A 22,588-nucleotide genomic window follows, 5' to 3' on the forward strand; every position below is an offset into this window, starting at 1 on the left:
CATGGGGATGTGATGTACGGCATGGAGAATATAAGCAATAATATTGTAATAATGTTGTATGGTGACAGATGGTAACTACCCTTATCATGGGGATCATTTTTTTATCACTGTGATGTATACCTGAAACTAAGAGGGTATTACATGTTAATTAGACCTCAATTCACACAAAAAAGAAGGCTCCACAGAGGAGGCAGGGGGCGGGCCTTACCTCGGAGGGGTGCTTTCCTCCAGAAGCCGTCTCGGACCTCCACGTAGTCATACCAGCACAGGCGGCTGCGATACAGGTCCATGGACGTGAAGTTCAGAATGATCTAGGGGAAATGGGAAGAGGAAGAGGGTTACACAGCTCCCCACCAGCCTGGCCTGCCGGCCCCATGACCACTGCCTGCCTCACTCTGCATAAATAGTGAAGGGGCTCAGAAAAGGAGCTCCTGGTGCAGAGACGGCACTCCTCTCCCCAGCTGTCTGCCAATGACGGCCAGCTTTCTCAGATAACTCAGTCATCACTTAACATACATGGCCTTGCTGAATATCTGTATAAGACCAGAGGTCTCATTTTACTGATCCCCTTAGTGAAGAGACACTGGTTTGGGTTAAACAAACCCATCTCTCCTCCTGGTCGACTTAAACAACACCAATCACAGCACCATTAGAGGGATGAGGTGTCAGTGATAGGAAGGGTCCAGGGTGGCATGTGGGTACCAGGGGCTCTGAAATGGAAATTAAGGGTCCAGAGAGGAGAGGCAGAGAGACGGGCTGAGTCACCCATCATCACATATTCATTGAATGTTGATTCCAGGCAAGGGGTCCTGCTACCTGCTGAGGGGAATACCAGATCTGAATCCTTCCTGTGAGTGGGTTTAACATCCGTCCCTGTCAAGGGGCTTAGGATTTATTATTTTTTTTATTTTTTATTTTTTATTTTTTTTAATTTTTTTTCAACGTTTTTATTTATTTTTGGGACAGAGAGAGACAGAGCATGAACGGGGGAGGGGCAGAGAGAGAGGGAGACACAGAATCGGAAACAGGCTCCAGGCTCTGAGCCATCAGCCCAGAGCCCGACGCGGGGCTCGAACTCACGGACCGCGAGATCGTGACCTGGCTGAAGTCGGACGCTTAACCGACTGCGCCACCCAGGTGCAAGGGGCTTAGGATTTAGAAGGATAAGAAATACACATGATTTAGAAGGATAAGAAATACACATGAAAAGCTCACTGAGTAAAAAAACTCAGACTCCACACACATGGGCCTGGGTTGGAACATCACCTCTGCATTTCTTGCTGGGAGTCCTTGGGTAAATCACCCAACCTCTCTGACCTCAGCTGCCACGAGCATGAAATGAGGAAAGAGCACCTCACCCTGAAGTAGCACCTCATAGGTACAGCCACCGCCCTAAGTGCCTCCTGTTCATGAACCCATTTCAGCCTTTGAACTCATCAAATGGTCATGTAATACTGGAGGAACGTTTGACACCTTGGTAAATACCAACTCTCCCCAGCCGGTGGGCATATTAACAGTAGACAGGTACACTTTCCAAGAGGGAAATTGCTTTAGTAGTTTCCAGAATGTGCCCCCAAAGCCTCTTTTGTATCTAGAGTCCAACAAGCAGGAACAGTTCATGGTGACCTGAGAGGTGTATACAGTGGACACAAATGGCCCAGGAACCCACCTGTTAGGTCTAGCTGGCTTCTCTGCTGGAGGAAAAGGGGACAAGGTGTATCTCCCCTCTGGCTCACTGCAGTTAGAGACAGTCAGAGTGAAGGTGAGAATGAAAAAGATCCCAAAGCAGGCACTGGCAACTGTGGTCTGTAGCCTGTGTCAGTGCTGTGACGGTCGATGGTCAGAGAATGTGTCAGTGCTGTGACGGTCGATGGTCAGAGAATAACTCTGGCTCTCAGTCACTCCCTGACACCGACCCCTTTAGAATTCTTGGTGATTTCAATAGCCACCTAGATGACCCTTCCCACTTCTGGGCCTCCCCATTCCCTGGCTTCCTCTCTCCACCTCTTCTTGGCCACACATGGCATGACATGCCCTAGACCCTGTTATCATCAATAACTGTGCATCCCCCATAAGCTTAAGCTCAAGCACTCCACTGTCCATCCACGTGCCCCAATCTCTCCTCGTTCACTTGCTCCATACACCTAGTCCAACAATCCTTCCAGTTCACCATGACCTTCCACCTTCTGAGCCTATGGGGTTTTCCCACCCTTTATCTCCACGTACTCACATCAGTCCTTGCCTGGCTTGGAATCCATAGCCCATCCTGCCTCTTTTCTTTTGATTTGTACATGAGTTGAAATGTGTTTGTGTTTGGGGAAACATTTATGAATTGTGGCACTCTGAGATGAAATCAAGCAAGACCAGGTTTTGAAAAGTGCACCCTATTACTCTTGATGATTGTTATTAGTCACCATTGAGTGTTATTATTGTTATTATAAAGATACAAGTCCTGGTATTTTGAAAAACTGAAGTTGAAAATCTGTTCTGCTCCTGCTCTGGAGACAGACAGTGTGCCTGGATCAATGACCAAAGTAGGACATAGATGAAGTGGCAAAGGCCTGGGGCAGTCACCTCACTTCAAAGCAAATCCATGGTCCATCTTTATCATCACCTCCTTGTACAGGACCTCAACTCTCTTTTTCCTCTTTTCTCCTCATTGTATTCACTGGAAAACCACACCCCTGCTTAAATCCAACTTTCCACCTACTCTGTGCCTGTTCCCAGGAGGCTGAAGTCATGGTTAGAGGAAATACAACCATGTGGCTTGTCTCACTTGAAATTTGAGACCACTGACCTCCACTGCGTCCTTAGCGCTGCCAGGCACACCTTTCACATTCTCCTCCTCTCTCCTCAAACCATCTGTACCCCTTCTTGAACTCTCAGTCCTGGCCCTACCATTATCTTTTTCCAAGATTAGTCCAATAGTCCCTGCTCTTGATCTTGCCTCCCAGCAGAGCAGAGCTTTCATGATGTAATTGGATCATATCTCCCCACTGCTCAAAATCCTTTAAAGCATGTTACTCAGAGTAAAATCCAAAGTCCTTACTTACCATGTCCTCTATGGCCATTTATAATCTAGCCCCCTGCTATCTCTCTGACCCCATCGCCTACCACTTTCCTCCTTGCTTACTTGGCTCTGGCCACATGGACCCTACTGGTCCTCAAACACACCAAGCCTGCTCCTGCCTCGGGGCCTTTGCACTTGCTGCCTAGAAGCTCTTCCCAGCTACCTGCCTGATGTGTTCCCTCACTTCCTATCCATTTCTACTCCAACTCACCTGATGTGAATGAGGCCTTCTCTGACCATCCCACATGTTACAGTAACCCCCACCTCACTCCTTTATCTCCTATTGCTGATTTCCTTCATAACACTTATTACCATCTGACCTATCGCATTTACTTTTTATTTGTTGTCTGTCTCCCCCTTACCCCTACTCTGCCAAAATGTAAACCCTATGAGGACAGGAATTTTATTTAACTCGATATGGAATCTTTGGTGTGTGGCATGTAGTAGTTGCTTAATAAATGTTTCTTGGATAGAATTTTTCTTTTAGGAATCTATTTTATAGATACACTTTCCCAAGTATATAAAGATCTCAGGTTTGAGATATTTACTGTAGCATTTTTGGTAATGATAAAAACTTGGAAAAAACTTAAATGAAACATCAGAGGAATGGGGATGACAGCATGTTAAGCAACCATCAAAATGTCTGAGGTAGGACTTGATGCGCTAACATGGAACAATGACCATGATTTCCTGCTGAGTGAAAGGCAAGTTACATAAGACGACATATCCATACACACATGCACGCACACATACTTAGAAGAGTCTGGAAGGACATACCAAGTGTTACCAATGTTTGGTTGCCTCTGGGGAGTGGGATTTGGAGGAGGACCCAGGGCAGAATATTCACTCTTTACCATATGAATTCCTATACTTTTCAAAATACTTATCTCTATATCTGACAAACAACAAAAACATCTTTAAGGAGTTGCTGGATGGACGAAGGAATGCAGAGGCCTGAGTGAGGGCAGTCTGGCTCCTAAACTTACATCCTTCACCACGATTCCATGTGGCCTCCGATCAGTTTTGCTCAGCAGCTGACAAGAACAGCAGCAACTTTCCCTTCGCCCTCGGAAACTACGCTGGCTCTGTCCAGGGAGGATGGCTTCACACCCTCCTGAAGAACCACGCCCACAGGCAGAAGCCCAAAGGACCCACCCGAGACCTCCTATGGGGCAGGAGGAAGCAGTTGTCACCTCGCTCAGGAAGAAGAGACCTGTGCTGGCAGTTAAAGGCATCCTCCAGGAGGGCACACCATGGCTATATTGAGACCAGAGATGTCTAATTAAGAGTTGTAATGGCTTCTGTCATGTGGAAACAGCTGTGCTCTGGTGGCAGGGGCACTGCCCTTTGCCAAAGAAAACCTGGCCACCTCTACCACTTCCTGGCTGGTGATGATGGGCCCGTGGCTTGACTTCTTTGTGCCTTGGTGTCTTTGTCTAAAAAACAGCAGTAATCATAAAGAGCTGGGGGATTCAATGAGAAACAGGGTGCAGAGTGTCCACAAGTGGACCCCACAAATGGGCAGCACCCCCCACATTTGTTGGATGCTCTCAGGGAGCAATTGGGACGATATGTTGACCCCCGGGGACTCACAGTCTGGCTTCAGTCTGACTTTGCTGTATGACCTTAGGCTCATCATTGAACACCTTTGTGCCTCCATTTCCATATCTATAAGATGGTAATGGTAATAGTACCAACCTCATAGGACTTAGAGAATTAAACCAATACATGGAAAGTTTATAACATTGACACATGTATGTGTCACACATGCAATATACATACATGCCACACGTATATAGTACTGTGTATGCCACTCAAAAAAAGTTAATTTCACTGTTGGAGTTGAGTTTGCTTAAGATTTTGAAATTTGAAATGGTTCATCCCAGAATCTGGAAGTAGAAGGAGGCAAAAGGGGGACCTAGGAAGTCGACCAGGGATTACCGATTTAATAGATTAAGACTATAGAATGACATTGGGCACCTGGATGGCTCAGTCAATTGAGCATCTGACTCTTGGTTTCAGCTCAGGTTATGATCTCACAGTTTTGTGGGGTCATGCCCCTTGAGCTGTCAGCCCAGAGTCTGCTTGGGGTTCTCTCTCTTCCTCTATCCCTCTCACCCCTCCACTGCATGCATGCATGCACATGTGCTCTTTCTCTAAGTAAATGTAAAAAAAAAAAAAAGAAAGAAAAAGAAAAAGGCTACAGAATGACAGTAGCAGCCAACATTGATGGAATTCCTGCCATGTGCCAGGCACAGCACTGAGCACTTTACGTGCATTAACTTGTCTAATCCTTGTATCAACCACATGAGGGAGGCACAACCATCAGACCCACTTTACAAACGGGGAAACAAAGGCACAGAGTGGTTAAGTAACTTCCCCAAGATCATGCATCTAGCAAATAGCACGGCTGGGAGTCAAACCCAGGCACTCGGGTCTTAAATTAAACCCTTAAACTTACATTCCACGTGGCCTCCCCAGGCCTGCCAGTCAATTTTGCTTAACAGCTGCATGAAGAATGAGGGTCAACTTTCCCTTCACCCTCAGAGCCCTACACCCTTCAGCACCAGGAAGCAGGGACTTAAGGGAGGGGTCATAGCTGCCCAACTGGAGGACTGGAGGTGGGGTTGGGGAAGGCATTACAGAGGAGCGGAATTTGGAACTTGAAGAATAGGCAAGATATCACAAGGCAGGGATGGGAATGAGGGTGGACACTGTCAAAGCCAAAAGACATTTTAAGTTCTTATCTTTTTGGCTCGGCTGCAACAATGGACCATGATCTCCTGAAACCACTTTCCTGCTCCTAAGGGGCGGGCTTTGTCGCTTGGGAAACACTCTTAAGTCTTCTTTGGAGCAGCTGCTAATGACGTGCAGTGGAGACATGGGGGTCCTACAAGAAGCCTTCCAAAGTGGCTCTTTCTTGTTTGATATATCCCTGCCTTGCATAAAATTTCTGTATCACTCAAACTTCTGGCAATAAGCAGAGAACTAGGAGGCAAGTGAAAACAACCTCTCAGCACAAAAAAAACATCAAAGTCCACCCACGAATGCAAGCGAGTTTATTTAAGGTTGACTGTTGAAAGAGCGTAGACTTTGGAGTTGGACGGTCCTGGAACTAAATGCTGGTTCCACCATGACTGCCTGTGTAAACGTGGGCAGATTTACTGATGCCCTCTGAGCCTCGACTCCCTCATCTACACAGAAGGGACGAGAACACCTGCACCACAAAACTGATGTGGGGAATAATGAGGTCATACATACAAGATGCCTAATACTTTGCCTGAAACGTAATGGGTAAACAGCAAAGAATGGTCACTATTATTTCATGATGCTATCCTCCCTGGCTCCCCAGCCTCTGCAGACCCTTAGAGGGTTCCTGTCCCCCAGGGTTCCATCTTTGACTCAATTACAGCTCTACAATTTGATCCAGAACTGTGAGTAAATTTTACTTTTTCTATTTTTGCAGCTACGCACTGAAAAGTTTGAAATTTTTCTCTGTAGCCTACTTCTCTCCCTGGAGCTCCAGGCAGGCCTCTGAAAAAGGATGGGGAGTCTCTTGGGTGTTGTGGAGGGAGCATGCCTAAGGCACAGAGAGGCTCCTGGGGCAAGTCCATTTGTCTACTAGAGACTAGGGCCAGCCCATGCCAGCCTGGAACCACAGGGAAAGAAGCTGATCCTGACCAAGGTTGGCATATCCTTGCTGGCTGAGCAAACTTCTTGAACAGGAAAAAAAGCAACGCTCCACCCTACTCTGTGTTCCTCAGGGGCTGGGGACTCTCTCATGCATCTCTCTGTCCCCAATGCCGGGTATGTAGTGAGCACACAGGTCTCTGGAAGGGCACTTTAGCAATTGTTGATGTGGGACAGGGTTTAGAATTCACAGTATTGCAATCATGGACTTTTGTGTCATAATCTTTGGGCAAGTTACTTAATTTTTCCAAGTTTGTTCTCTCATATGCAGAATGGGGACAACATTAGCACCCGGCCTAGAATGTTGTTGTGTTAATTATAAGACATAACACATAAAGAATTTAACACATGACTGGCCAATCATGTGCTCAATAATTTCAGTTGTTTTTATTGTTATTTGCTGTGAGATTTCCAAAAGCGGAAGTTGTGGAGACCTTTGGCAGAGAGATAAAGGAAGCCAGAGAATGGTCAGAACAAGACAGCAAAAAGGACAGCAATTTTTAAATTAGATTCAGAACAAGAAAAAGAACAAGGAAGGGATGGGTTCACTTTAAAAAAAAATTTTTTTTAATGTTTATTTTTGATAGACAGAGAGAGACAGAGCATGAGCAGGGGAGGAGCAGAGAGCGAGGGAGACATAGAATCCAATCTGAAGCAGGCTCCAGGCTCTGAGCTGTCAGCACAGAGACTGATGCAGGGCTCGAACCCACAAACTGTGAGATCATGACCTGAGCCAAAGTCGGATGTTTAACTGACTGAGCCACCTAGGGTGGGTTCACTTTTGAGGGAGGGTGACAGAATGTTAACTGAGAGAGATGACGGAATTACTCAACCCTCAATAAAAGACTACCACAAATGAGAATGATCTTCAAATTGCAAAAAGTAAAAGAAGCATAGTTTGGAAAGGGAATAGAAACTCATTCATATTGGAGGGGAGTCAGTGAGCACCTCTTTAAATTGGCTGTTGCCTCTAGGCTCAAAAATGACATCAGAGGACATTCAAATAACTTACAGATGTGATCAGTGTCTGTAATCTCGAAAACTCAGAACAAAAGCTTTGCCAGTTTCCAAAAGGGGTGTGTGTGTGTGTGTGTGTGTGTGTGTGTGTGTGTGTGCGTGTGCGCGCGTGCGCGTGTGTGTTGGAAGAGGGGTTTGGAGTGAATCCTGGGAATCACAACCCACTAAGTTGAATGTCAATCCCCAAATAAACAGATAGCCTGCTACCCTTTAGAAAAGAGACACTTGATTATTAGGAGCTGGTTCAGGTTCACTTAAAATAAAGCACATCAGACAAATGTCATTTCCTTTTTAAAAGGTGTTTCACCAACTGGTGGAACAGTGGCTTTGATTTGGTAAGGCAATTCATCTATATATTCAGCATTTATGAGCTGTTTCCTATGCCAGGGATATAAAGGTGACAAATTCGTGGTCGGAGAAGCTCACTTCGCAGTCAACAAGGTGATGACTCATGGCTGGATGGTAGTGTAGCAAGTGGTATCATAGCCAGTGGAATAAATCTGCCCAAAGTCTGCAGATGAACAGTGTCAGCTCAGAGAGGGAACCTGGCTCTGCTTTGATTCATGTCATGTTCAATGTTTCAATCAAAGACCAGTTTCAGAAGACCCAGAAAAGACATGCTTATCAAATGAGCTCAGGACAGAGTAAGAGAGATGGCACCTGCTGAATGGTGGAATTCAGATTCCAAATGGTCTTGAGAGCTGTTGGAATGAACAACGTGACCAGTAATAAAATCTAGTCAAGCTCAAGACTGCACGAGTACATTAAGTACCATATTCCAATCAAGAGGAATAGAGTCTTAAAGTTGACTATTGGGAACAATAAAAATGCACGGAAGGACACTGAAGGTAAAGGAGTGAGTGAGAGGTCCAGATACCACAGGAAAACCCTGTGGATAGATCTGAGAAGACCTTGGAAAAGTGCCTCTCGAGTAGTAAGTCAGCCCCTCCTCAAGGTAGTGCTCCATTGTTCTTGTGCAGTGAATGGGTCTACATTTCCCAGGTGGGTCATTCACAGCCACAATCAACTACGCTCTCTTACTCTGGGGTCCTGGCAGAGGAGGGGACGCTCAGTTACCTTCTCTCCAGGTGTGACTGAGATACGCCATACGCAGTGCATGTGGGCGGAGTAGCCATTGGGGTACTCAGGGGAAGAGAAGTTGCCTGTGCTGTCTTGTAGGGTCTCTCCACAAGCTGTCAGAGAAAGGAAATGACTGAACTGCTGGCTGCAGATGCTCAATGCCCCCAACCTCCTGGCTTCCCACGCCCTGAACTCTGGCATCACTCAGGGGAGACAAGAGCGGCTAAGCAGAGGAAGGAGTCTGGGGTGGTCCTGTCCCTTTAAGATCCACTCCATGCTCTTTACACATAAGCCCACACCATTGGACCTATTTGGCCTAGTGCTGCAGGATGCCCTGCTGTCCAGGCAACATGGCTTCCAGAGCTAAGGTCAAGCTCCTTTGGTGGGCCTCACTCTACCTCCGTCCCTGAGAATTGCTCTGCTAGTCCCCTTTACTGCTCCTACTGTCCTATTCTCCCAGACCCTCCGAAGGTACATGGCTCAGTATCTCACCTGATCCCCTCACCACCTGATCCCAGCCCCAGTTTGGTTCCTTAACTTGAACACTGCCCCTGCCTGGGTACCTCCACCCCTACCACCAGGCAGCTGCTGGCCTTCTCTAAGACTTACAGCCTTAACCTCCTCAGCCCCAGGCCCTGCCCTCCACCCTTCCCTGGTCCATCCCTCCCTGCCCTGACCTGGGCACTTGTAGAGCTTGCGGGCCTGGGCGATGTCCCCCTTGCTGAGCCGGGTCCTTTGGCCAATGGGAGGTTTCACCCCATTGACCTCGTACTTGGGAACAATGGTGTCCAGGAAGATGCCCCTGAAGAGGAAAAGTCCGATCTGGATGAGAGTCTGATGGAGGGAGGGGTGGTGTGCCTGTGTGTACCCAAGGTCACGACCCTGCCAGAGCCCAGACATTCCTCAGTAGGGTCAGGGACGGGTGGAGATTGCTCACCCTGTCATTATGCTGCCCACTGACCAGCAGCCACCCTGCTCCGTGGCAGCCACACTGCTGGAGCCTGGGGGAGCCCCAGGAATACGCTGGGAGGTCAGGGACACAGGCTCCACATGCCCTGGGAACCTAGTGGTGTTCTGGCTCAGTCTAGGTCCAACCCCCAGCCTCAGGAGAGCTTGGGACCCCTAGCGACCATGTCTCTAGCCTCACCAAGCCTCTGCTTCTGTGGCCCCTCATGCTCGTTCGGCCGTGACTGAACTTCTCCCAGGACTACCAAGGCCAGTGCTTCATTTTGCTGGCACGGATTGCTTTTGACAAGTTCCACCGTGGTCAGACCACACAACTCCGGATCCATCCATGTCTCCTGTCCCCCCTGCCCAGTTCCTGCCTGCTAAGTCCTGGGTGTTTCCATCTGGGAGGAGCAGAACGAAGGGAAACAGGCGGCCCTCTGCCTCCCCAGGGTCCCTGACTCACACCCAGCTGGGTGGAACTCAGCAGGGGGTGGGGTGGGATGTGGTGGGAAATGTCCAGGGGAGGTCTGTGGCTGTGGGGGGCAGGATGACCTCACCACCCTTCCTTGGTCTCTGTTCCCTCAGGTCTGGAGGCAGGGAGACTGAGGAGGGGCACTGTGCGTGGGACAGAGCAGGACTGCAGACAGAGGATAAGGAAAGAGCCAGGCATGGGAAAGGCCAGGCTTGGAAGGGGAGCCTGTAAAGGAGCAGGGAGGGGCTGTTTCCCACACTCTGCTAAGGAGAAGCTGCCGGTGCAGAGGCTGGGCCGCTACCTCTGGGGGTTCCGGTCATGATTTCGGGGAATGTGGGCCCCCAGGAGGAGTGTGTGCGCTTGTAAGCAGAGGAAAGGGCTAGTTCAGGGCAGTAGCCAGCCTTTGTGCAAATTAGCCGGTTCCAAAAAGGCAAACTGATTACAAAGGATGCCCCCAATTAGAAAAATGTGTCCTCTTTTGGCTGACAGATGAGGGAAAAGCTCAGCTCCCTTGGCTGATACAGTTCTGAGCCACAGCATATACATATGTGTCAGGCAAAATGGCTGGACTTCCGCCTCCTGAGCCAGGTATCCCAGGGGTCCACAGTACTAGGCTTCGTGCGTCCAGGCCCTGCCATGGACCCACAATGGAAGAGGACAGCAGGGCAGGCAGCATCCATGGGTCCTCTGCTCGGGAGCTGGGGCCACCCAGAAGCCCACTCTCACCCTTGGTGACTGCCCCAGCAGGGCAGCCCAGTGCAAAGTGAGAGGCCCAAAGAGAACGCCCTACAGAAGGCAGGATTAGGCTGCCCCAGAGGAGGCCAGGCCCCATCTCTCACCTGGAGAACGTGTTCCGGGCATAGTGCATGATACTGTCAAAATCATAGGTCTCCCCTAGGGACTCCACTTCCTGGAGCTCCATCTTCAAGAAGTTATACTCCTGCCCTGCGAAGACCAGGAAAAAGGTGTGGGGGGTGGGAGGGGTGGGTCTGTGTGCCACACAGTGCCACTTTTTCAGGGTGGGGAGTGGGGCCCCTCAGGTACTCGAGAGGTGCCCCCCTACCTGAGGGTCCAGGGAGCAGCCAAGGGAAGTCTGGGGGGGTAGGGGCGGGTCTCTAGAAGAGTCGGTCCAGCAGAGGGGCAGGGTCAACGAGGACTGGCTGGAGGGAAGGCTCAGAGAGTATGGGAAGGAAGCACCCATTTCTAGAACCACAGGGAGATGAAAGCAGGGAAGAGCAGAGGAGGCCTGGGGAGGGAGGAAGGAAGCAGGAAGGGAGGGGAGAGGGGGTAGCCAGGAGAAACAAGAGAAAAAAAAACCCTTAGAGGGGAGAACAGGCAGAGGGCAGAAGACTGGGCAAAAGTGAAGAGAAAGGCTGAGGTGGCATGGGGGATGGGCCAACTCCCCCCTCCCCCCCTTCCCCCAAGGCCAGCTGGGCTCTGGGCTGCTCTGGAAGGCCTGCATGTCCAGGACCAGGACCTCTCCCAGCCCCCCGAACAGCTCCACAACTGATGTTCTGTCTCTGAGCTGCTACTGGCAGGAAGCAGATGCCTCAGGGGCAGGGTCTGGACCAACCTGGGCCCTGCGCAAGGGCTGCCACAACACTGAGCTGACCACAAGCTATGGCTCCAGGAAGCAGCTCCCACCCCTACTAGAGGCCCTGGAGTGGTTGGGGCGGGGGGCAGGTGTGGCACACAGCTAGGCACTCAGGCCAAGGTGCGTACCTGGCTGGATGTTTTCACGCACGATAGAGACATGGCGGTCCCGGTCTGGCCGCGTGTGCTCGTGCCAGAAGCCAATGACGTGGCCCAGCTCATGGACAACAATGCCGAACTTGTCACAGTTCTTGCCGATGGAGATGGCCTGTGGGCCTCCACCGCGGCGACCCACGTAGGAGCAGCACCTGGAGGGCGGGGCCAGCTCAGGGGGGCGGTCCCGAGCTGGGGGAGTGCATCCACTCAGGGGCCGGGCGAGGCTGCCAGGAGGGTGAGGGAGTGAGGTACAGGGGAGGGGCCTGAGCGTGGGATGCCCAGGCTGTGTTCAGGGGTCATAGCCACACCGGGGGGCAGCTCCTGGGAAGATGCCTGATGGCAGGAGTGGGGACAGATGATGTAGGATCGTGCCCAGATGGGGCAGCAGTAGTGCCCAGAGCAGAATGTGGACTGGGGTGATGGCCGAGGGTGCAGTGCCCAGGGGCCCCTGCTCACCCGCAGGGTCGATAGGTGAATACGATATAGCTGTCCTCATCAGTGCGCTCCAGGAAGGTGACACAGGTATGCTTCTCCCAGTGCCTCATGGCTTGCCGGAAGACTGCCCTCTGACTGCCTGCCAGGATGAAGGGGGCCAGGCTGCCACAGTGTCCAGGTGGGCCCACCTCAACCCGCTGCCAGAATGTCAGCCTCTTGTTGGACAGATAGGCAGAGGACACCACTCATACCACTACACATGACAAGGCTGCCCCAAGGCTAGGCCCCGATGCAGGCTGCTCCCTCGGCCCCACAGCATCATGCTCACCAGTGAAGTTTCCCCCGATGACAAAGGGGATGACCCCATCGGGCCACACACGCTCTGGTCTGGATGTGGCTGCCCGCCGGCTCCGGGACCTGCTTCTCCATCTCCCACGGTTTCTCCTCTGTGGCTGCCCACTGGTGCTCTGGCAGGTGGGGGTAGAAGAGTTTCCTGGTGTTGGGAGAGGAAGACACTGGTAGCAAGTGAAGGAATAGGAGTACGGGGAAACATTATACTCTATCCGCATTTTGGGGGGATTCCATACCTGTCCACTCACTAAAATTTATTTGTAACCCCCAAACCAATAACCTTAGCTCTTTCACGGCCAATCACTGACACGCACAGGACAGTGAAAAACATGAGTCACCCCCATACCCAACCGAGGTTGAACAAGGTGACACTTTGCCTTCTTGGTTCAGCTCTCAGAATGTAAATAAGCATCTTTTTCATAGTCTGTTTAGTGCCACATTTTTTTTTTTTTGTATGTGGGGACTTTTTATTGGTGATTTTGCTGTTTAAAATGACCCCCTTCTGCCCTGATAGTACAGAGGCACCAGACCACTGTCCAGCGTTCCTAAGTGCAAGAAGGATCTGATGTGCCCTATGGAGAAAATACACGTGTGTTAATATGCTTTGTCGAGCCCCTAAGTTACAGTCCTGTTGGCTATAGCTCAAAGTTAATGAATCTACTGTGTATTAAATAAAAGGTCTTTAAACAGAAACATATGTAAGACAGGGTTACATAGTGATCAGTTGGTGAGAATGTTGTGACAAGAGGCTTGCAGGGACCTAACCCTGTATTTCTCCTAGGAGTGATGACTGACTCAGTATTTGTTAATTCAGTGTTCACAGTGACTTTATAGAACAAAGTTATTCCATAACTCTATTCATAACTACCACAGATAGCAAGAATGGACTAAAACTGAAAAAGAGAACAATGGTGTACTAATTTCCTAGGAACTATAGGGGACTTGAGACCAGGAAATGTTGACTTCTCATCTAATAAAACTTCCTCCTTGTGGAGCATATAGAGCTTGACGTCTTTAAGTGTTCCCAAATATATGTTCTCATTTGACACAGTAGCTCTCTGGGATGCACTGTGCAAGTGTCACTGTGTATTATTCGACAGATAAGGAAACTAAAGCCAAAGATTTGCCCAAAGTCTCCTAGTGAGTTAGTGGCAGGCCCACATGCTCCAGTTCCTCCATTCTGCTTGAACCATGTCTGCTGGTCCCCTCTCAGGCCAAGTAAGCCTTGCTAGTCATCAGGCCACCATGTTCCCCTCCAATGCCAGCTCCTCTCTGGGAAGTTTGACCTTTACTCCATGGCTGCCCATGCCAAGATCCTCTCTCATGCTGGACAGGACAACCACCAGAGTGTGTGCAGAATAGGCTCTGGATAAGAATCCCTATCCTTTGTCAGTGGGAGGGCTCCCCGTGGGCAGCACCATGTTCCTGAGCAGTGACAAAGCTGGACAGAACTAAACCAGCCCAGGCACTCATTCTTCCTATTCTCTCACCCATTCATAAGTGCCAGGTGGGTTGCTAGGTGCTTGGGCCACACCTAGGGATAAGAAGGACCCGTCCCTGACCTTAAAGAGCTTTGAGTCCAGTTGGGGAGATAGACATATAAAAAAAATCATTGAAATATGGCTCCATGAGTGAGATACTAATACTGTAAACAAAGAGCAGACAGAGCACAGAAAATGGATGGATAACCATGCCTGGGGGATGATCAGAGAAGATTTCATCAGAGAAGCTCTTGAGATGGGCTTTGAAGGAAGTATAAAAGCTTGCAAAGTGGGAGCATGAGGAGAAGCTGGGAGGGATTGGGTTGTTGAGCAAAGAGCATCAGATTTGGAGTGAGAAGGCTTGGGTTCCTGTCCCAGCACTGCCACTGACCAGCTATGTGATCTTGAATGAGTCATGTTATCTCCATGAGTCTTAGTTTCTGGATCTGCAATGCAGGACTTGTCCTACATCTACCTTTGAAGGTGGTTGGGGAAAGGTTAGATAATGCTGGTGAAAGTACTTTGTAAACTGTAAGCAAAAAGAATGTCAGTTCTTTGCTCCTGGGTATGTCTATACTTGCTGCTCCTCTGGGGAAGGGACAAAGATATCCCAAGGGAAGATAAGCCATTATGCTGGGTTCAAGCTCATAGCCTCTGTCCTGAGAGGGCCTGGTTGGGAAACAGGGAGGTTGCTTGTTTCTCTAATTCTGGAACCCATTTCTGGGACATAGAAGGGCCCGCCTGTACCCAGAGTACCTGTAGTTTTGATGGAAGACCTGTGGGTTGCACGCTGCCTGAGGTCCTCAGCCTGCTGCACCTGGAAGGCCCTCAGGTCCTCCTCATCCAGGGCGATGTCCCCAAGGAAGGCAGCTAGAGAGAAAAGACGAGGCCTGGGAAGTTAATCCTCCTACCCAGCACTGACAGTTCCAACCCCATGGGTACCACCCCTACCCCCATAGCAACATCAGTCTTCAAATGCCTTCTGAGGAAGGGGGTCATAGGGGACTGGATTTGAGGATCCCGGGGGAGACTCGTGCTCACTTCTAAGTTGGGAATCTAGCAAAGCTGATACACGTTCCCTACCAGAGGAAGACACGATCATGTCACTTTTCCCATCGCTCTGTGGCAAATATTTAGTAAGCCAGGTACCACTCGAGTTATTAGCAAGACAGAAGAGGTTCCTGCTTGGAATACCTGGGTGACTCAGTCGGTTAAGCATTTGACTCTTGATTCGGCTCAGGTCGTGACCTCATGATGGTCGTGAGATCGAGCCCCGAACTGACAACAAGGAGCCTGCTTGGGATTCTCTCTTTCTCTCTCTCTGCCCCTCCCCTGCTTGTGTTCTCTCCCTCTCTTCTTCTTCTTCTCTCTCTCTCTCTCTCAAAATAAATAAATAAACTTAAAAAAAAAGAGGTCCCTGCTCACATAGAGCTAACCTTCAACAATACATAACTAAATAAACACTGAACTCAAGAATTCCAGACAGTGATGAATGCTATGAAGAAAACAGAAGGGGGTGAGATGATAGAGCATCTACTCTGTGGGCCCATAACGTTGGCACTGCTCCGAGCCTATGGTATTCACACAAGTGCCATTTCAATTAAATTGAGGGGAGGCTGTGAACAAAAATTGGAGCAGATAGGCCTATTAGGGAAACCAGGACACTTAATGGGAGCTGCCCAGCTAGGAGGAAAAAGTTTAACGGTTTTCAAGCGATTCCTATTCTGAGTCTCAGGGTCTCTTCTCTGGAGGAAGAAAGGCCTGGGGGAATAGAGCCCCCTGAATAGGCATTTTGATTTCTGGACCTGGGGAGAGATGTTTCTGGAGAGATGAGCTAAACAATCTGCCTGCCTTTGGAGAAGCTGGGAGCAAGAGGAAGCTGAGTGCTCTGGAAGGAGCTCAGAGGCGAGCTTCATGCTGAGCTGGGCTGGGGAGGCGGGAGGGTGAGCTGGATGGAGGTGGGGTGCAGAGCAGCTTCCCTGAAGCTCCACCCATGGCAACATCTGCTTCTCATCCTGAGTGCTACACAGGCCTGGCGGCAGCATTACACAAATTATTTTAACCTTGAGGCCTTGCACACAGGTTTCTCCTCCCCAGATGGCCCGCTGGGTGGACACACACACACATTTCATCACACAGAGAATCAGTCACATGGGTTAGTGATCCTACAGACATTTGGTGACATCCACAGCCATGCCCTCAAACACAGAGCTATGTGAGTCACAGAGATGCCCCCTCCCCCAGCAGTGCCCACACCACCCTTGTAGGTAGAAGGCACTCCAGAACATTTATTCGAGTGAAGTATCACATCAATAGTCTTTAGGCCTGCAAACACATGCCCATAGATATGTACTCTGATGGGACCTTCACCTGGATCAACAGAACGTGGGAGTCCCTCTAGCAGTTATCTAGGCCAGCCTTCCATTTTACAGATATGGAAACTGAGGCTCAGAAGGGAAATGGTCTTCCACACTGCTAGTCATTGGAGAGGTTGGATTCATAACCCAGGCCTCCTGATTCCTAGTCTGGCATTCACTGCACTCAAGTTCATTACCTCTGTGGAGGCATATACACAAAGATAGACACTCACTCAGACACACGCATCCACACACAAAAATACAGTCATAAACCACGTGTTCTAAAAAAACACACATGCACAAGCTCCAACACACACACAAACTAACTGCAAGCTCCAAACCCATGAAGCCAATGATGGTAGCAATAGTGACACCTTATGTTAATGTTGAAATCAATGTTGTGCTTCCTAGTTGACAAAGTGCTTTCTCATTAACGGATTCACTTAATCCTGGCCCGCTCGGCACGTGTCCGTTAAGCCACACTCCATCTCTGCATTTGCCTGGGTGTGTACAATTACAAATTGCTGGAGAGAGAACCGAGTGGCTAGATTCCAGCCCACCTCCCCGACTTTAGTGATTAGAACACTTGGGCTTAAGAAAGGAAATGAGTTGCCCAAGGTCACCAGCTGGTAACTGGCCCAGAATCTCTTCCGCCACACGAGCAATATTCTTTTCTGTAAAATGTCGCCCTTGGTGGCCTTGGCTCAGGAACTGGTGGGACAGCAACAGAAGATATTTCTTAGCTGACATGCAAAGATCATAGGATCAGAGGGGCACTCCAAGGAGGCAGTGATGGCTTCCTGCACGCCAACATTCAGACAGGTACACTCATGCCACATGAATAACCCCACACCTTTGCACAGACACAAGTACCTCCAAGCTCACGTGCCCGTGGGCATTATCATATACACATGTGGCTGGATATTTAGACTCGTCTCTGCACACAGCAGCAAAAAGCAAAGTCTTTGTAGTTAGACCTGTCTTTGAATCCTAGCTTGGCTAATATTAGCTGACATGTCATATAAGCTCTACTAAACCTCAATTTTCTCCTACATAAAAAGAAGCTAACAACGGAATCTGTCTCCTAGAATTACTGCATGAAATAAGGCATGTAAATAAAGCACCTAGCACAGAGTATGGAGCACAGTAAGTACCCACTAAATGACTACTGTTAATATTACTCCAATAACAGCCCCATAAGCTCATAATCTGCTCTCTACTTTCCAAGGGCACATTGGTTCACCCACATTGGCCTCCCAGCTGAGGGAAGCCCTGGAGTGCTCAGAAGTAGAACCTCAAATTCCAAGTACAGAGGCCACAGAACTGTGCTGGCCTGTGAAACCAGGACAGTGGGGGAAGGGAGCAGGGAGCAGGGCAAGTGGAAGGCAGGAAGGCCCTAGGCTGGCCGCAGAGCTCTTCTGCAGAGCCGGAGTCCTGTGGTGGGGATGTCATGACTGAAGAATGTGTGGGAACAGAGTGGGGGTGGGGAGACACGGGGTGGGCAGGAGAGCCTTCTGGCCAGGAGCTGAGCCTGAAGGCCCTGCCCATTTGGGATTCCCTCATGGGGAAGCTAGGGAATCTGGATGCTGGAAAGTCCAGGACACCTCCCCCCTAACCCTTACCCGGAAGGAAGCCCTGAGGTCAGGGTCAGAGTAGTAGTTGTTTTCAACACAGGATCAAAAGTTTGTTTTGTTTTCCAGCTGTAAACCAGCCAGGAGCAATCGTGGCTGCTCCACTGCCAGGCTGGGAGCAGGAGAGGAAAAAGAGTGAGGTGGACCTCATATGCCCATTCTGTAGGTAGGCCTCTTGACTCCAGAGTCTCCTCCCCACAGGGTGTTGCAAGGCATCCCTTTCTGGGGAGAGGGAGAGGACCCTCACTGGTGTGATGGAGCCCCAATGTCATGTGTACCGGGTATACGCATGTCCTATCACATAAATGCAAGCTTCTAGCTGGGGAGAACATACTTAATCACAGCTGTATGCTTATATACAGGTGTGTATTTGCATGCATCCTTACATGTACTCAGGAGTACCCATATGCACAGTTGAAGAGACTTGCTCATAAAGCAGAGGTGCACCCATAAATGTGCCCAAACACCATCCTTACTACTTCCCTGTGTAAGCCGTAGTGTGTTCAAACATACAAATAATTGCATGTGCACATTTCACAGGCCATACCCCCAAAAGGAGAAGGGTGACCTTAAAAATGGATGGGGGGTGCAGACAGAGAGAAAGAGACAGAGAGATTAACTGATTCCTCTGGATACCCTTAGGAAGTCCTTAGTGGCCTGAGTGACACATTCTACTCTCTCCCTGTCCTCCCCTAATATCTTCTCCCCAGATCTCTAGAGAAACTAGAATTCTTGAGAGTTCCTTCTTCTGGGGAGTCCCATGGTTCCCCTCCATCTGGAGGCCAGGGAGACTGTCTTTTCCTCCTCCCTTGGGGCACCTAAAAGAGAAGGTGACTCAGGGAGCAGGGGCATAGGTGGGTGGGTGACTCATTCAGAGTGTCTGGAGGGGGAATGTGGTCTGGCAAGAGAAGGGATTGCTTCTCAACTTCCGGAGCTTGTGACCTACTCCTCTAAGGCCCCTTGAAGTCCAAATCTGGGCCACAAGGCCCTGGGCTGAGGAGAGTGATAAGGGTTGGTAAGCTACCCCCATACCTCACCTCCTAAAAGCAAACCTCTGGGATGCAAGTTGAGGTAAAAGGAAGGTCCTCACTGGTTCAAGGGTAGTCCCTATGTGTTTCTCTGCTTATGGGAGCAACCATGTCCCAATTCCTGCCTCCTGGGTCTCTCCCAGAGTCCTGGGGGTCATGGCCAAGTCTCCTGGGGCACCAAACAGAGCTGGGAATCTCAGGGAAGGACCCCTCCCCCCTTGATGGTTTGGCATCCTAACATACAAGAAGTCAGGGCTGACTTGCAATCTCCCTGGGCAAGGGGGAGAGAATGAGAGAGACAGAGAGACAGAGTTCATATTTGCATTTGACAGCCTGCACACCAGAGTGCAAGCTTGGTGGGACCAGCAATCAGCACACACATAGGCCAATTTGGCTTCCCGCTTATTGTTCTGGTGTTGCCCAGAAGATCCAGGAAACTCTCCAGGGTATCAAGGGTCTTAATTTTTCCTTACTTCCCTCAATTTTGCCCTAACTCTGACAGTAACTGCAAGACGTAATCTCAAATGAAGGGGCCTGGTTATCCTGAAAAGATCACAGGTGAGCCAGGGGAGTGAACAGGGCTTTCATTCTTGGTTCTCTGTGTGCAAGGAGGAGAAAAGGAGAGAGATGGACAGGGTCAAGGGAGAAGAGGGAAGCAGACATATCAGGTGCATCCAAAGGAGGTAAATCCAGGTACACCTACCACCAGAGCTCAGAGAGGGCAAGAAGACACAGCAACATAGAGAAAAGAGCCTAGGGACCTAAGGCTTGAGGGTTGTCAGTGTGGGGTCTTAGGGAGTCAGGGCAGAGGTACGCAAGGCTGCACTAGTCACACCCAAGAGGGAAGCCTGATCTGACCCTGAATCTTGGCCTTGTCAGGCTTTCGGGCCCTCTCGGCCACCCCCCAGGCCTGGCCCAGCTCCCCACCAGCCTCACTTCACCCTGGTGCAGAGCTTTCTCCAGAGCTCTTGTTTGAAGTTCCAACTCAGCCAGCCCCACCCTAGCATGAAATCCGAGACTGGGGATAGAGCCCTCAGCCTCCTGCTGCCTCTTCCAAAAATCACTCCAATTCCAACCAGGAGTGAAATACATCAGAGTGACTTCCTACCCATTCTTTAAGGCCTTGCCTCCTGCATGAGGACCCCCCCCCCTCCAACCTTCCCAGCCTGCTGTGATCACTGTTTCTCTGCCACCGTCACCACTGGGACTGCAGAGGGACAAGAGGCTCCTTGAGCCTTTAAGTCCTTTCCTTCCAAGGTGGCACAAAACGCATTGTGGTTTGTGCTGTTGTTTACACGTCTTGTGCGCCTGCTGGACTGGAAGCTCACTGAGGGCAAGGGCCATGTCTTACACTTTTCTGTATCTCCCACAACATCAAGCCCAGGGCCAGGCACATATTAGCATTCAGTACATGTAGACCAGTAGAATAAACAAGTAATACAAGGACAGAGACAGGGAGAACACTTCCTTTTCCTGAAAACCAAGCCCATTCCTCAGAAAAAATAATGAAATGAGAGTGTGAGGCACAGAACACAGGGGAGTAGGCAGCAAACATTTATTAAGTGCTTACTGTGTGTTAATCTCTAATAAGTGTTTTATATATGTTCTCATATTTAATCCTTACCACCAACTCTACAGAGAGACATATTATCAGTTCCATTTTACAGGTGAGAAAAGCCAAGTTCAGAGATGATAATTAACATCCGCCAGGCAGTAGAGCTAATGAGCTGTGGGTCCAGGATTGACAGCTTAGGTCGGCCTGCCTTCAAAGGCCAAGCTCTATCTGCTTAGCCTCATGCCCACCCCAAGCCCAGGGAGAAAGATGATGGCTAATGTCTGGGTCACCCACAATCCAGAGGGGGTGGAGAAGAAGGGCTGAGAGATTTGGCTTCTGCTCCTCCCACTGGAAGAAGGGTCTCCTACTTTGCAGCTTAGTGTGATCCATTCACCCAAAGTGGGGAGCCCAGGGTTAGGACTAGAGTGACCCAACCTCTTATGCCACATACAGGCACTCCTAGAACCTTAGGGACTGTGCCACTGCCCCTGGCCCTGGCTATTTGGAGACAGGCTGAAATCAGAGGCAGGAAGTTGAGGAAAGGTTCTGACATCTTATGCCCTGTGTGTTCTCTTGTCCCAGGCAGCCTGTTCAGGGTCATCTGATTAGGCAAACGGCCTGTGCGCCTGGCCATCTGGTCACTCCAGGGGCAGGACCCCTCTGGGCCCAGCAGGAGTGAAGGGGTTACTTGGGGTCTTCATGGACAAAGAACACACACACGCAAACACACACTCTAGGGCCCTGACCTCAGCTAATTAGCCTCCAGTGTCTGTGGACTGAGAGAGCTGATATACAGTATTTGAGTTCTCTGTGTTTTTCTCCTTTCCACCCTAACTTGGCCTTGTTAGGTCTCTCTGGCACATAAGGGCAGAGGTAATTCCCCCTCCCTGGCTGGCTTCTCTAATTTTGACAGCTGTCTCCTCTGTCCCAGAAGGTTGCTGTGTTTGGTGGGGTGACACATGGGATACCCAGGGAGCATGGTTTCAGAGGATCCCTTGAAAGACTTTCTTCTTTCTCTTGGCTGGGTGGGGGCCTCAGGAGACTTGCTGCTCAGAGATGCAGGCCTCCCGCACCCCCTGGGCAGACAGATGTGCAGCCTGGGGGCAGCCCAGACAGGCTGGAAAACACCAATGTCCTGGAGCTTGAGATGGGGGAGAAGGGAAAAGTGCACGCGCGCGCACACACACACACACACACACACACACACACACACACACACGGGAGTTTGGCCAGAAAAGTTTCCTGCAGGAGGAAAAGCCTCCTTGGCCGCAGGTTTCTCCCTGGACCCAAAGAGCTTTCCCCAGGAATCCTCTGGGAAGAGGAGGCAGCGGCAGCAGCTTCCACAAATAGCAGCAAAACTTCAGTCCTAAAAGTCCCCCAAACTTCCCCCTCCCTCTCTCCCTCTTTCTTTTGTTCCCCACTGCATTGCCAACCAGGCAGCTCCCGGCTTCCCACACTGGACTGTCCTCCCCCAACCCCAAACCCTAAGCAGCCCGCGCCTCCCCGCCGGGCCTGCTCGCTCCCCGGCCCCGGCGCCCCTGCCGGTCGGCGGGGTGGGGGGCGCCTACCCGCCTTGCAGGGGTCTTTGTAGTTGACGGGCTCCGAGTCCTCCTCCTCCCCCAGGTCATAGGTGTAGTCGGCCAAGTCCAGTGGCCCGCCCGGGCGCGCGAGCAGCAGCAGCCAGAGCAGCAGCGGCAGCGGCAGGCGGGCCACGCCGGGCATGC

The 22,588-nt window shown here is 50.3% G+C and overlaps 1 protein-coding gene across 3 annotated transcripts in view; it reads right to left on the reverse strand.

Moving 5' to 3' along the window:
* The window catches only part of BMP1 (bone morphogenetic protein 1), a 44,083-nt gene extending 21,497 nt beyond the window's left edge, over positions 1-22,586 (reverse strand). For 2 of the 3 annotated variants that reach the window (XM_040490303.1, XM_040490305.1), the window contains exons 1-9: positions 22,433-22,586; positions 15,050-15,163; positions 12,790-12,954; positions 12,483-12,600; positions 12,000-12,178; positions 11,117-11,222; positions 9,535-9,659; positions 8,855-8,970; positions 209-311 (exon numbers count right to left, since the gene is read on the reverse strand). In XM_040490303.1, coding sequence (XP_040346237.1) covers positions 209-311; positions 8,855-8,970; positions 9,535-9,659; positions 11,117-11,222; positions 12,000-12,178; positions 12,483-12,600; positions 12,790-12,954; positions 15,050-15,163; positions 22,433-22,586 — 1,180 coding nt within the window. Of the gene's footprint in view, positions 1-208; positions 312-8,854; positions 8,971-9,534; positions 9,660-11,116; positions 11,223-11,999; positions 12,216-12,482; positions 12,601-12,789; positions 12,955-15,049; positions 15,164-22,432 lie in introns of those variants that run through there. The other variant, XM_040490304.1, reaches the window with a different exon arrangement.
* Positions 22,587-22,588: the final 2 nt, after the last annotated feature.

Source organism: Herpailurus yagouaroundi, unplaced genomic scaffold, assembly GCF_014898765.1.
Source record: "Herpailurus yagouaroundi ecotype Mexico unplaced genomic scaffold, PumYag 181, whole genome shotgun sequence".
Lineage (NCBI taxonomy): Eukaryota > Metazoa > Chordata > Mammalia > Carnivora > Felidae > Herpailurus > Herpailurus yagouaroundi.